Source organism: Amblyomma americanum, chromosome 7 (assembly GCF_052857255.1).
Source record: "Amblyomma americanum isolate KBUSLIRL-KWMA chromosome 7, ASM5285725v1, whole genome shotgun sequence".
NCBI classification, from domain to species: domain Eukaryota; kingdom Metazoa; phylum Arthropoda; class Arachnida; order Ixodida; family Ixodidae; genus Amblyomma; species Amblyomma americanum.
The window spans coordinates 65,141,557-65,156,568 of record NC_135503.1 but is presented as its reverse complement, the minus strand read 5'-3'; the positions used below and the strand labels follow the sequence as shown (position 1 = coordinate 65,156,568).

At 43.9% G+C, this 15,012-nt stretch overlaps 2 protein-coding genes across 3 annotated transcripts; both read left to right on the top strand.

Moving 5' to 3' along the window:
• Positions 1-878: 878 nt before the first annotated feature.
• LOC144099256 (uncharacterized) lies at positions 879-7,886 on the top strand. The gene is made up of 4 exons (XM_077632426.1): positions 879-1,013; positions 1,854-1,960; positions 5,043-5,124; positions 7,727-7,886. The coding sequence occupies exons 1-4, from the start codon at positions 968-970 to the stop codon at positions 7,732-7,734; spliced, it is 243 nt and encodes an 80-aa protein (XP_077488552.1). The 5' UTR covers positions 879-967; the 3' UTR covers positions 7,735-7,886.
• Positions 7,887-8,474: 588 nt separating this feature from the next.
• LOC144099255 (uncharacterized) lies at positions 8,475-14,575 on the top strand. Of its 2 annotated transcripts, XM_077632425.1 has the most exons (5): positions 8,475-8,632; positions 11,988-12,128; positions 12,171-12,268; positions 13,378-13,459; positions 14,476-14,575. In XM_077632425.1, exons 1-5 carry the CDS (start codon positions 8,587-8,589, stop codon positions 14,481-14,483), a joined length of 375 nt encoding a protein of 124 aa, XP_077488551.1. In that variant the 5' UTR covers positions 8,475-8,586; the 3' UTR covers positions 14,484-14,575. The 2 variants fall into 2 exon arrangements, with proteins under 2 accessions (XP_077488551.1, XP_077488550.1); XM_077632424.1 differs by having other exon boundaries at positions 11,988-12,268.
• Positions 14,576-15,012: the final 437 nt, after the last annotated feature.

The following is a 15,012-nucleotide window of genomic DNA, read 5'->3' as shown; positions in this document are numbered from 1 at the left end:
GCTATCGCTACAATATTAGTAGCAAATTCATCAAATAACGTAGCTGTCGCAATGTAATTATCAAACATGTCTGAACGGTGCACCAAAAATTAAGCTGACGTGAGCAGTTCTAGTTCGAATGAGGGGCAATTTATTTTTGCTTTAGCATCTGAGAGTTCTTGCAAGAGTCTCGCGCCCACGTGTTCGTTAACTTTAGGGGTATTCCTTTCAATTCATTCGCATTAATGAATAGACATAGATTTCGAAGAGAGCTTACCACGATGAGCCCAGACGCGTGCGGTGTCTGCGGTCAATATCAACACCACAAGGACTTCATACCTCGATTATATTGAGACTAAAAAAAGAAGCAAGAAAAATGTGTCCCTGTACAGGCGCCAGCACCAGCGAAACAGTCCACCTTAGAAAGCATGCCGAAGGTGTGGCCAGCTGCATTTTTTATGGTTATTGTCTGGCGCCTCTGAGATCAAAGTACGTAGTTGGGCTGTAACGTCTGTGAATAAAAACTGTTTCAAACCAAGCATAATCTGTGTCAACATGGAGTAAACCAGGTTAAATTAAAAATCAACCATTTATTAGCACCCACGCAAGGGCACTGCAAGTTATAACATACGGCTACTAGATACAATACCATGAGCATTCTAGCGTGCGGCAAATAGTGAAACTTATTACTCTTAATTACCAGTTGGATCGGTTTGTATAGAGTCCAAGCGTACGCTCTAGAGCGTTCGTATGAGAACTTTACTAGGAAATACCCGGCTACAACGGTGCGCGTGCTTCGCTTAAAGTAAAAGAAAAAAAAAGGCATCCCGGAGACGGCGAGGATTTCTTTTATCGAACACACGAGGCGTTGCAAAGCGACCAAGGCGGGCAGCGGATGCTTCGCTTCCTTGTCCTGTAGTTGATATAAAAATTCTACCTCGTGTCTTGGTAGCCATTAGCTCGCTGCAGCGCCGCCAGAATACAGACTATGAAGAGCCTAGCCACTGTGCTTTCGGTGGTGCTTCTCTCGGCAGGTATGTAGGGCTCTAATAGGGAAATAAGTGTTTGTATCTCATGTCGCGTTGATGTAAAAGGCGCCGATTCACCTATAACTAAGCAAAATGTGGTAATTTACTTTTATCCTTAGTTGAGAAAAATTGAAGATCCACCATTTGGTTTTTATACATTACGCTGAAAAGGCCAGGAGGACGAGTTATATCTTATTTTACACGATGAGAGCCCAGTAATAAGCCTTCACTGCATATTAAGAAATAATGATGGTGTTCTTCCATTTGAAAGAACTTAGAGTTGCGAGAAAGGGTTTAATGACGCCACATGCGACGCTCTCAAAAGTAAAATATAGTGTTTATCGCAAGAAATCAGTTTTCCTAACTCGTCTGCTCATATTAATTAGGGTTGATATACAGGTAGCAGTTTTATCCTTCTAGTAATAACTTCGGGAAAGTCCCTGTGTTTTCAGGTTTATTTTCGCGGTTTGCTGATATGCTCAGCCGTTCCTCAGTGCGCCCTTACATCTACCACCTAAAAGTCGCTTGTTAACGTTGCTAACAGAATTACTGAAATACTGTTTGATCTACCTTTAGCAATGTTTATCCATTTTACTAACAAAAATTGGGGAAATTTCTAGAGACCCCAAAATGGCACCAGTCATAACATCAATTCAACGTCTATTGTGCTAAAAATGTCGAAGATAAAACTGCTAACCTACTGCCCACTGCAGGACCATCCACGTGAAAGGTTATTGAGTTCGTGTGTATTGCTTGGGCTACTGGCGACTCTATGGCATGCGAAAATTCATTTTAACAGCAGGAACGCAGTAATAAAGAGGCAACACTGAATTGAAACTACTACAGTACTGATAGTGGAAGCTCAGCGGTTCCCGGGAGGAGGTGGTTTTCCTGGTGGAGGTTTCTCTGGAGGACCTGGATTTCCGCGACCTGGTGGAGGACGCCGCTGCGGCGTAAGTAGTTCATAGTGTTCTGCGCAATATGTACCAAACGTTTCTGCTCAAGAGCACTGAACGTTATGAAAGTTGCGCTAGTGCCGGTGGATACAGGCGCACCACTACAGCTTTCAGCACGCCGTGTAAAATTTAGCGTGAAAGTTTAGATATTTCATGAAACCCTGCGCGGATATAATCCGAAACCGATGACGTTGTTTCCCTGATGGCGCGGCAAAAAAAATGCAGTACATGCCTGCGAAATTGGGACCCAGGTAAATAAGGTCGGTTACTGAGTAGTCTTCAGGCATCATTGACACAAATGTTAGGAGCGGAAATACATTAAGGAGAACCTCAACGCTCTAGACTAAGTCATTCAGTAATATTTTCCCATCTCTACTTCACTTCACTTCACTTTATTACCTTAAAGACCCCACTTTGGGGGTGTTACATAAGGGGTGGGAGTACAAATATGGGTTGAATATGGTTGCTTACATGATATTTATGAAATGCATATTTAAATTGTTCACAAAACTTGATTGGCAGGTGATGGCATCAACGTCGTGGGGAAGGCCATTCCAGTCTTTAGCAGTGCGAAGAAAAAAGGATGCGGAAAAAGTGACGGTGCGGGAGCGTTGGCATGACACTTGCAGTGGATGGCCGGTGCGATGAGATATGCGAGCGGGCGGTGTGATGTAGGGTGGTTGTCCGAGGGAACTGTAAAAAAACTTATGAAACAGACTAAGAGAAGCAATGCGACGACGATGGGCAAGAGTTGATAAACCTGATTGTCGTTTAAGTGGCGATACACTGATGTCGTATGAATAGGCAGAATGAATGAACCTCGTGGCGCGATTTTGGACAGATTCTAGTGAACTGATGAGATATGCTTGTTGCGGGCTCCAGATAGCAGATGCGTATTCTAGTTTTGGTCGAATGAGTGATTGGTAGGCGAGAAGTTTAATACTTTGAGGGGCGTGCCGCAGGTGACGTTTCAAAAAACCCAATGACCGGTTAGCTGATGCGACGATGTTCGTTACATGAGAGCGCCAGGAGAGATCCTGGCACAAGGTGACACCTAGGTACTTGTATGAGTATACAGATTCTAGTGGAACGTTAGCAACGGAGTAAGAGAAAATATGGGGGTTACGCCGGCGGTGAAAAGATACGAGTTTACATTTATTAGGATTAAGCGACATTAGCCAGTCATCGCACCAGGCATGCACTGTGTCAATGTCGTTTTGCAGCTGTGATTGGTCAAAGGTGTTGGAAATCGTGTGGTAAATAACGCAGTCGTCTGCAAACAGACGAACATTGCAAACCAGGTTTGAGGGTAAGTCGTTTATGTAGATTAAGAATAGGAGGGGAGCACGTACAGAACCTTGGGGTACGCCTGATGTTACTGGAAGAGGGTTGGAACTCTGGCTATTAACGAGAACAAACTGGGAGCGCTTAGAAAGGAATTCTTCGATCCACAATAAGACGTTAGGATGCAGTTTTAGCATGGTTAGTTTTAGCAGTAGACGCCTGTGGGGAACTTTATCAAATGCTTTAGCAAAGTCTAGAAAAATAGCGTCAGTTTGTAAATTTAGGTCGAGGTTAGAGTGAACGTCATGAAGAAAGACGGCCAGTTGAGTTTCACATGACAAACCCTTGCGAAACCCGTGCTGTGAGGGATGAAAGAAGTTGATAGCGTCAAGAAAGTCCATGATTTGAGAATAGATGACGTGTTCCATGATTTTGCAAGGTATGCTGGTTAATGATATCGGACGGTAATTTAAAGGAGAATCTTTGTTACCGGACTTAAAGACGGGAATGACCTTTCCCACTTTCCAGTCATCCGGAATGGAACCTGTAGAAAGCGACTGTGAAAACAATAACAATAAGTACATTGCAGAAATATTATTAGTGTTGCGCAGTATTTTGGAGTTAATTTCGTCGACGCCGGCCGATGATGAAGTTTTAAGGTGTTCAATGAGCGAGGTAATGCCGGCTTCAGAAAACGCGATAGCAGGCATGCTGGACTCTATATTGACGGTGAAAGTTGCAGTTGGTGGGTGAATTTCATTAGTGAACACAGATGAAAAGGCGTTATTAAAAATGTCAGCGCACTCAATGTCATCAGCTTCCTCTCCAGACTCTTTAGTTAGAGTGATGGTATGTGCCGGGTGCTCACTTATGACCTGCCAAAACAACGCCGTAGGGCGGCAGCTAAACATGGCTAGTCGTATAATTCGCGCTAGCTCCACCCCTTCTAGTCTGATTAAAGCCAGCGAAGTTCGTGAAGTTATTTTAAGCTAGGATGTAGCCACCGTAGCTAGCATAGAGGTTTCTGTTATACTCGTAGTTGACTGGCCTTACGAACCACCAGCATTCTAGCAGCTAACCTTCCCCAAGGCCTTGCGTTTTCCTTCTCTCTTCTCCTCTGTTTTCTCCAGGCATTAATGCCTGGGAAAACACAACTGAGATTACAAGCTCGACGGGTAACCTGAGTAGCTTTCTGAACTGTTTGTTCTGTGCTGCCCGTATTTGTTTTATTTACATGAATACCATTATGGTTTTATTTCGATTTTCGTGGCATGACTGTCGCTTATTGTTGTGCAGTTGGCAGATCCTCTACTTTGGCCGTATGATAAAGCGCCGAGTTAATCCCAGTAAGGCATTAGGCTTGGATTAAATGTACCGGCCAGCTTAAAAAAAATGAAGGTCCAGAAATGATCAATTACGGCACGATTTTTATACAAACCTCGGAGGGAGGGCTACATGCAGCAGAAGTCGATGAACCAGTGCATTCTGCACCATGGCGAATTACTAGCGAACCCACTTCCTATCTCTGTAATTGAAATATTTCTGACCGTACTCTTCTGGGTTGCCTTTTACTTATGTGCATTTGTTGAACGGATAAGGAAATGCAATATGAAACCAAGGCGTCAACATTCGCTGTCTCGCTATTTTTCGAGAGCTTTCGCTCGCTTGTTTCAACTAAAGCTAAGTGCACCAGACATTTGCAATAATTAAATATCCAACATGATGGTAGCGCTCCTGAGTGCTGCACTTTGACGTTATATAGCCTTTCATGCAACGGCATGCTCTTTTCTTGCAGTCGGAGATTTGCCACTTTGGACAGCGTTGCATTTACCAGCAAGTCTATTGTATTCGAGCTCCCTGTCCACCGATTCCTCGATGTGAGTATTACGCAGGGCGACGATGAAATCCTGACTGCTTTTAGCGAGCCAACAGCTGCAAAAAATGAGCTTGACGCGTATTGCTGCGCGGTTTTGAATCTCAATGATGACCAGGAAAGTCAAAGCATGACAGTGTTTTGGTGAATCTGATCAGGCGCAAATTCAATGCCGTTTACACGCGCGCGCCAGAGCTTTTGAGGTTAACAGGACTAAGCTTTCAGTTATGCGCGTAGGTTTTATATAACACAGACTAAACACAGACAGGTTTACAGCCGGAAATCTTTTCAATCGCAGCGCCAGTCGTTACGCTATCACACAATAAAGCTTGACCGCAACCCAGTCTGTCATATACATTGCATATTGAGTCAAATGGGTCCTTGACGAAGCTCAGCAGGATGTTCAGATTGATGTGCGTAGTCTGTGCCTGCTGCACTTTAATCGTACTGGCTCGGCAACCGCAGCCTTGGCGCAGCTCTCACCTGCTTGCTTAGTACGTGATTGTCGGTTACAGAGAAATTGCCCTTAGGTGAATGTCCTCTTCGCGGGGCCATAGTGGCGATATTAACAAGAACTTAAGAATTGAGAAATTGAGTATTCGTGACGTTGCATGGCCAGCAGAGTGATTTTAAGTTGAACATTCCGCCGTAGTGCACGGTCATCAGCTCCTCTTAGAAGCGTGCATCGATAGATGATAAGAGCATCCTCTTTGAAATGTGATGACGGTGGCCGGGTGCCGCTCAGGTTGCAATTTTATTGTTTTTTTTTCTCGAAATACGATTAGCCCGCGTATGTTTTTCAGGTGATTTCTTTATTTTTCTTCCTTCCCTTTACACATTATAAGACTGACGCTATTTATGGGCGCGATTTCTCATAGCGCGGAGGGCTGCATTTACACGGAAATGTGGCCAAAGTGCATGCTATGAATAAGAGCAAATGCCAGCCAATACAGCGCTCACTCGCCCAGCACTGTATTTCAGAGAATATAACATAAAATTTGAGAAATAAAAGAAAGGTTTTAATAAAACTTCACTTTGGTTATAGAGAAAGAACTTTTAGTTGGTGACGGCGAAAATAACTAATTTATCAGCGAAAAATAAGCCGAGAATTCACTTATTGAAATGCTGACCTTTTCAGTGACATTACTGGTGCCGCGCAGCACTGCGCAAGAGATAAATACATACGTAAATACATATACAGGTATTTTATTTTCACTGTGCGTAACCTAAATTACCTCATGCGAAAATACAACATGGGGGCGGAGGAGATTGGGGCGCGACACAAACACTTGTATGAGTAAATATTTATCAGGCACATTTAAACCCATTTGAAATATATAGCTTAAGCATCTGAAGCAAAACTATGAATGCATGTAACACAGAAAAACATGAAAAAATTAACCCAACAATTCTTGACAAAAGCGTTTTTGAAGTGGAGAAAGTTTTGAACGGAATTTTTCATATATTGTAAGATTTCACTATACCAACCAAAATATCCGCTGATGTCCCGTCGGCAGGCTTGCATTTCTTTGCTAGTGACGTTTTTGCTATCGTCAAAATCGTTCCTCATTGGTTTTTTATGGCAGTCTTCACTGTTGGACGCGAGCGATGAAAAAGCTTTAAAAGTAACATTTTGCTACACATCGGAAGACCGGACCGTTTACTGCGGTACCTTGCCATTTTTCAATATTAAAAACTTTTGTCTAAGAATGTTGGGTACGGCGCATAGCAAAACTGCACAGGAAGTACGTGCAGTAACTCATAACGCACTTGACAAAAGCATAGTGATAAACACCTCATGATTTCTCTTTATTATCATTGTTAGGGCACGAAACAATTGTACTGGTGAGGTTAATTATTTGAATATACTTAAGTCAAGCTACGCTATAACCTCAAACCTAAAACTTGCAGCAGTCCAACAGTTCAATTATCATATCTAATCACTCTTAAGAAGGCTAGTGGCTGGCGGCTTCGATATGCGTGGCTGTCACGAGGGGCATCTGCCTACAAGCTGTGGCGTGTGGACTCAGCCCTTGAGTAGCTAGCTGCCTCTGAGTGCATAATCCACCGCGCTAGCCTATTTTAGCGAGATGAAGCAATATACGCCGATAATTTAAGGCTAAAGGTGAATAAAGATCTCCTTATAGCAGTTACACTTAACAGCACGCTTTATCCCTACGCCTCCACTTGCCCCCTCCGGTGTCGCGAGGAAACATAACGTGGCAGATGCATCGACCGAGAAAGAATAACTCCGTGAGACAGTTATTAGTAGTAGACCCATTACACTTAATTCTGATATCTCGGCAATCCCTGTCGCACCAACAGAATGCAAAAGTTTTTTTTTTTTTCACCACGATTGAGAAAAAACCGGTCGCCAAGATGGCAATATTTAAAAACTATGGCAGTGAAACCTCTTCCGCTATAACTGCTGAAAAATAAAATCACTATATCTGTATTATAATGCACTGAATATCTAATTGCCTGAGCCTCAACGCACGTATCTAGTTCGCCAAATTTATGTAGTGGACTTCCTATAAGCCATCCTGCACACTCAGTTGAACGCATTTGCATTCGTGTCCAACTTTTCTTTTTCAATTTTTTGGCAGGTGTGTGATAAGCCAGGTGCGGCCGGAAGATGCCCCCTTGATGAAGCACCTGGAAGGGGACTCTGGACGCTTCCAATAAAAACGGATGTCTGCGGAGCATCGTCTGCAGGGCTATTAGCGCTGTGTCGTGCGGTGTTCTCTTCCTCTTTTTCCTTGTGAACCTTGACCTTTAATGTTATATTTTCTTTGCTTTTTAACGCTGGCACCGCAAAAGTTGCAAAACATCAAGCCGACGGCCTTCGAATCTCGCACTGAGATTCACGTTTCTTTACGTGGAAAGAAACGAGACTAGCCAGACAGCCACTCAGCATGCCAGCAACCCCGTGAATACAAGTTCCACGGCAAGCCAACTGCTGAAGAATTTAAGACTTCTTCTAGCCACCTCGCTTTAATCTCCCATACAAGCTTGACAATGAGTGAAAAGAAACAACGTGGTTCCAACTGCAGCCCTTAGCTACCAAGCAAGCCGTCCTGAACCAGAAAACTGCGTAAAATGTCAAGCTGTATATAGGAGACACGTGCCGAAAGAACGCTACTCGAATCGCAAATGACCGGTTCAATGTCGCTTAGCGTGCATAAACAGTTTCGCTCTTTCGTCTATCCCTGCTCTCTGCTGGAGCCGGTTAGAAGACGCTCAAGCGAGCCCTGTTTTGAGCAAGGTTATCAAGGCCGTCCGGAAGATGCTGCTTGCTGTTTTTATTCCTGGAGCCTGCAGTGAGGTTAAGGATGTTTGACTGGATGGTGGATGCTTCCCTCTAGCGTCTGTACGCCGAAATAAAAACGACCTCCCGCATATAAAGCCGTCCCTTGATGCCTGTGGGGCATTGAGTATTCTGTCGCAGTCCAGAAGGTACGCAACAATGAAGACTTTGCTCTTCGTACTAGCAGTCGCTCTGCTGTCAGCAGGTAAGTCATTATTAGAGCAGTGTACTTGTCTAGTCGCTTTGCCGGAAGTGCGCAGGATGGGGTTTGTTTATTTTGGTTTTATTGAGAGCCAAATGCAACAAAGCGCGTTCTTTTTTTGTCGAAGGTATATTTGACAGCTCATCGGGACTTCCAATACAGCTTGTTCCAGTGGTGAAAGGAGAAATGTCAATGCTTCCACCACGCTCGTGTTACGCGCATGATTAGGCAGGCATGCGGTTTGACGACCACTATCTTAATTAACAGGTTTCACGTTACATAAATGAGTCTTGTCTTTAAACTCGCAGCCCATTGTCGTTCTGGAAACACTACACTAAACCTTTGCAGGAAAATTACGGCAGATGAGTTCTGCCAGTGTCTCCCATGCATATGCAGGAAACTTTGCTAGGGCAGCACTATGTGAGGTATTGTCTCCAGCGCTAGGTAGTGTCAGTGTTTGGCTTTACGTTTAGTTTTAGGGAGTTTAACGTATCAAAGCGACTCAGACTAAGAAACACGCCGTAGTGTAAGACTGCGGATAATTTGGACCACCTGAGATTCTATAACATGCACTGATATCGCACAGTGCGTGCCTCTAGCATTTCGCCTGCATCGAAACGCGAACGTCGCAGCCCGGCTCGAACTCGCGTATTTCGGTTCAGCAACCGAGCACCATCACCACTGAGCCGCGGCGGCGGCTGCATTCTCAGCGTGCGTGCGTGTGCGTGTGTGTGTGTGTGTGCGCATGCGCGCGCGCTTCCGTAGGTATCTCGTAGCCTCCAAGGCTCTCGTGTCGCCATGCAGCGACGTATCATTCAACCTTCAGCGGTCGCTAGTTGCCTCGTCGGCCAGAGCGCGGCAGCAGTGCCTGGCATCGTTACTACTTTGATTAGAGTGCTTTTCTGCGTAGGGCACAGTGAAAAATTAGGGTCAACATGCTGCCAATTTAAATTTAGCGTTACATTGTGCCTTCTAGTTGTAGGCATGGTAGCCATCTCCGTCCTGATGCTAGGTGGGGCTTGATTGCGTAGACTTGATTACGGAGAGACAGAATTGGGTAGAAAAAGTGAGCTGATGCTTACCACCTTCAATGAGGCAGACAAACTTTGGAAGAGAGGAGAAGCATTAAAAAAAATAGTAAAACCATGAGCATCTGGAGAGGTGTGAAGGAGAAGTATGGCCACAAAGAACCCGAACGGCGGCTGCATGGCGCACTATGCGTGTCGAATGGATCTAGGAATTTTAGACTTCTTCCTGTCGACATATACAGAACATTTCTTTGTATCCTGTGTGCACGTGAAGCATGACTTGCTTAATGCTGCATGCTCATGCTCTTTTATTAACTGCTCGCCCACGATTCACTGGAAGTGCTGTACATTCAGTACACAGGTCACTTGTCTGTTAGGTCGTCGCTCACGAAACCATGTCTGAAAGTAACAACGTGTGAGTTAAATGTCCCCATTTTCGCGCAGGAAGGACTAGTAACGGTTGGCAGGAACAGGGCAGTAGAATGAGCGCTGCTATTAGATAAATCACAGGTATCTCACTTTTTTTTTTCAGATGATTCCAGGGAGTCGTATTAACAGGAAAATCACTGTCTAAACAGGTTATGGCTTAGTTAAAAGATTCGGCGAGATCCGTCATGTCCCTCAGGTCATCACGAAGCAGTGTATTGTGATCACTAGCGTCGACATCAAGTTCCATTTTTCTCTTTGTTTAAATAATAAAGTTTTTCCTCCTCCTTTTTCCTCTCTTTCTTCATTCTTCTTTGTCTTCTTAATCTTTCTCTTGACTTTTGTACCGCCTTTTCCTTCAATTCTTTTTGCTTCTCCTTATCTCTCGTGGTACGCTTTTGCATGTGTCTAGCATCGCAAGCCTTGGCTTCTAGATTTCAGCAACTACAGCTACAACTACAACGGGCTCCAACTACATGGCGACTTAGAGCGGGCTGCCATTAACGGCTGTCATTGTGAAAGTAGTACAAAGTACCACAGGCACGGTATATGATGTAGCACACCTGTCGTATCCCACCCAAAACGTTGAATATGCTTGCCAGATACCGCTGTACTTTTTATGTGTTGCGGTGTCCTTCGACATACGGCACATTGAGAACTCTATAAGAGAGACGAAGAGGTAACAAAGGAAAAGTGAGGGGTGACGCAGGCGTAACGACTGGTAGGCTGGAATAAGTTTGGCACAAATAATATCGGAAGCACACCAGAACGAATATATGCTGAACTTTGTATAAGTGAGCTGCTAAAACTTTTAGCTCATAAAGTGCTTTCTAGCTGTGTTTATTTGCATTAAAAGACGTGAGAAGCAGCAATTCTCTGGTGGGTGTTACTTTTCTTATAGGGTCCGCTGTGCGCACGCTATAAAATCCACCGTGCACAAAAGCTGCAATTAAAAAGCGGAAAACTCCATCTCTTGCATAAAGTACAATCGAGAAATACCAGAATTCCTGACATGCTTTGGATGCTTAGACAAAAATTTCGGCTTCCATGGAAGTGCCACTACTGCAGGTTGAAACTAAAATGTGAGTGGGCCTTGTGTAGGCACCGATCACATTTCGCACAAAAATTATTAGCTTTCTTCTTGCGTCCATTGTAAAGAAGGCAGTACGCTGTAGAATTCGATGACCCAATTATGCAACAAGGTCGGTAGAAGAGAGAGATAAGCGTATAATGCGCTCGTTGTATGGTGACCTGAGAAGCTTAGAAGGAGAATAACGAACTGAATAATTTGTATGCCACAAAGCATGGCCTTTAATTTAACAAGAACCTAAAAGCCATAACCAACTCTGAATTACCAGTCACTGCATTATCCATTTATTTCTCCTCTTTTATATGACCCTCACCAGTGTCTATGTTCAGGATACAAATGGGCGGACATTGATAAAAAATAGTCTTGATGTGAAGTAATGTGCACCGACAAGGTCATGTAACACTGAACCGAGAAACTGCTAGCAAGAATTGGAATAGAATGCCCACGGAGGCTTGCCGGAAATCTCATTCCACGCTATTCCATGCTGGTCTTCTGGTCCAAACATTAGAAGAAATTAGCTGTGGTTTAAACTTTGGTTACCCCTGGTTAGAAGCGAAGGTTTCCTTTGTATGGCTACGTTCGCAAACGCCACACACACTTGCTAACGGATTGTATGTAAAGCGTCGATGAAATTCCCGATGCCCGATGGGGAATTTTCCACCTGCCACGGTTGGCGGATTGTGATGACGTCAGTAAGTCAGAGGACATCCCATGTGACAATTGTGACGTGACTGCACTGACGCTGCCCTCTTGAAAATCTAGCGTAGTGAAGCTTTCACTTCAAAATTCAAAAAGAGGAATGAAATTTGTTCAGTGCTGCTGGTGGAAGCTCAGCGGAACAGACCTGGAGGAGGTGGATTCCCGGGCGGAGGCGGACGACCAGGCGGTGGTGGATTCCCTGAAGGACCCGGAGGCGTAAGACCGGGTGGTGGCGGATTCCCAGGAGGAGGCGGATTCCCAGCAGGCCCCGGGGGAGCACGACCAGGAGGTGGTGGATACCCAGGAGGAGGTGGCGGATTCCCTGGAGGAGGTGGCGGATTCCCTGGAGGAGGTGGCGGATTCCCTGGAGGACACGGAGGGGGCCAGCAGTGCGGCGTAAGTAAATAACTGCACTTCCTGCAGAGTATTAAAGCCACCTTCCGTTGTAGCAGGTGAACATCGACACCTGAGAAGCATGGTGGACGTACGGGTAAGTGTGGAGAGAGTGTTGAGCAGGAGGATCTGTTTGCATAAAGCCTTTCTTGCAGTTTCTTCGGCAGAAAAAACGAAGACAAGCGAGATTTCCTTAAAAATTTTCTTTGCACATTTCGGCACGCAAGTTGGCGTAAAGCACCAAATCACCAAATGCCCTCGACTGTGGCATAATGAATTAGACCGTCTAAATGCAGAGCAAATTTTAATGACAAAAACTAATCATAATCTTCTACCGCTTGCTGATAGTTGGATGCCTTGCGCGATGTTCCACATGTTGCAAGTAATTAAGTTAAGATGTTAAAGGCACAATGCTGACTATCGAGTTCCACATCAGTGCACCACGCGTTTAACTGCCTGAAGAGTGACTCCGCGTAAACGTTTGTAAAGTACTCTATTGGTCCCAGATTTGGCGCTAAATTTAAATAGATTATCGGGAGTTAACATAGCACACGTGCAAAGCCACAGGCAAAAATTTGCGGTCACCGAATAAGAAAAGAAGTCACCATTTATGGAACGCCCAAAGGTGATTAGAGGACGCACGAATTTTTTGTTATCTGTAATGCTACAAATGCGGCATTCATGCTGACTACTCAAGAAAAGAAAGAAATAAACGTAAACAAACTATATGCGTTGTGTGGCTCTGTTCTTTCACCGATTTTTTTCGATGCTTGGCCTGTATCTACTTTATTCAATTCCGCCTCTTATTTAAGTACTTTATGTAGACTCCACCCACCGTATGTTTGCACTCATTTCTTGTCACCAAACCTCATGCTGCGAACAATTTCTCACAATGAGTACGATCACACTGAGTCCTGATTTATGTTTTATGAAGGAACGCTTACTCGTGTAAGGAAATGTTTTGTACTATTGATGCACCCATATGCACATCCGGTGCGTCTTGCTCATTTCTACATTTAATTTTTTTAGTTTAATGCAAGAAATATTTTTTTTTTCCAATCGGAGTGAATCGCATATTCATATTGTGCATTTTCGCTGTATGTTACCTACAGGGCCGCGTCTGTCGTCGTGGTCAGCGTTGCGTTCCCACCGGAGTCAAGTGTGTTAGAGCGCCGTGCCCACAGGCGTACCGATGTGAGTAAGCAACCAATGCTATGTTAATGAATCGTTCGGAGTACAACTAGGCATAGAGGATGTTGAGTGTGCTGAGCAGGTTGAGTGAGTTGTGGCAGTGAACAAGTCCTAAGGAAGTAGAGAGCGCGATGACTAAACTGTTTACAAAACTTCTTATTCTACTCAAAGATCAACAACTTACAGGAATCGGTTTGAAATTATGACTGAATATTTCGACTTCGGTAATTGCCAGTTTCAAACTCTCCGCCCTGTCGTATATTTCAGATGTATAAGGACCTGTTTGGTGAGCATCAGATGTGTGGCACCCCTATTACAGTACCTTATATATGCAACTACCTGTTTCCAGCTTTGGTTTTTCTTATTGCTTGATTTTGACGTTTTTTATCTTTGAATACATGTTCGGTTTCTACTGGCTGGGAAACTTGGCTCCATTCAAATTTCCTGATAAGCTCACACTGGCTCCGAGAGTGTGCTGGCCTCTTGATCACTATCGTCGGAACTGATCTAGTCGCGTTAAACGGTGTTAAAAGGCAGCTTTAAACTCAAAATATATACTTATGATGTACACAGCAGATTAAAAAGTAGGTATTAAGCTGGTTAAAACACGCGTAGAGAGGGGGCCATGTTTTGCCGAGTGACGAGCACTGTAAGAAACATTGCATCGTGGATGTTTTATAGAGAAGCCAAGATTCTGTACCCTTCGTTAGGCCACGTGTCCAAAAGTTCGAACGTTTTGGCATTTTGAAACACTATGCAGGCTGAGCTGGATTTTTCCAGTTGCATATTTCTACGCTCTGCAGCTTAACCTCTAAGTTATTGCTTTCAGCTTTCTATTGTTCTGTGTGAAGCGTACGCTGGTACAGTAGGTGATGCTCACATAATATCGCATTATTCTTTTGTGGTCGATTATAGGCGTTAGTGGTGTCGTCGTACGTAGCAATGCTCTTCAATTCTGCGGTTTTTGTAAGGTAATACTCTCCTTGCAATAAATATTAAACGGAATTGTTATTTTTCAGGCGCGTGAAAAGAATGGCGAAGTGAACACAAGACGACTTGATAAGTATCAACACTCTTCATTTCAAGCACTGTTCAACAAAATAAAAAAGCGAGCGAGTTTTTGTTTTGTGTGGATTGTGCGACATAAAGAAGTTGACTCAACTTTTATTAAAAAAAAAACTCCTTAATTTTGATTTGTGCTCTCTGCGAGGCACTACCACTGTCATCTGTTGAAATTGTTCTATAGACTCCTAACTAAATGCATGCGGTGTGATGAAGCAAGACAGGTTGTAGTGGCAAAGAAAGACATAAGAAGATTGGGTTGTATTGTTCAAATTATAATATTTATCCTTTTTTTTGTCTGACAGTGCGAAGTAAATCTCTAGCTGTGATGAATTATATGACATCATGCATGCAAGCACCACTAGAGGGCGGAAGAGAAAAATATCATAAAGAAAAAGGAGACTAGTAATGTACTAGTCTCGCAACAGATATATCGTTTTCTCTTGCCTGACATTCCTTCTGAATCTGATTGCATCTTTCGCTTGCGAAGACCT

Coding starts and splice junctions, on each gene's coding strand:
- LOC144099255 (XM_077632424.1), top strand. CDS start 8,587: ATGAAGACTTTGCTCTTCGTACTAGCAGTCGCTCTGCTGTCAGCAG. Junction 8,633..11,987: donor AGTCGCTCTGCTGTCAGCAG/GTAAGTCATTAT, acceptor AAATTTGTTCAG/TGCTGCTGGTGGAAGCTCAG. Junction 12,269..13,377: donor GAGGGGGCCAGCAGTGCGGC/GTAAGTAAATAA, acceptor TGTTACCTACAG/GGCCGCGTCTGTCGTCGTGG.
- LOC144099256 (XM_077632426.1), top strand. CDS start 968: ATGAAGAGCCTAGCCACTGTGCTTTCGGTGGTGCTTCTCTCGGCAG. Junction 1,014..1,853: donor GGTGGTGCTTCTCTCGGCAG/GTATGTAGGGCT, acceptor AAACTACTACAG/TACTGATAGTGGAAGCTCAG. Junction 1,961..5,042: donor GTGGAGGACGCCGCTGCGGC/GTAAGTAGTTCA, acceptor CTTTTCTTGCAG/TCGGAGATTTGCCACTTTGG.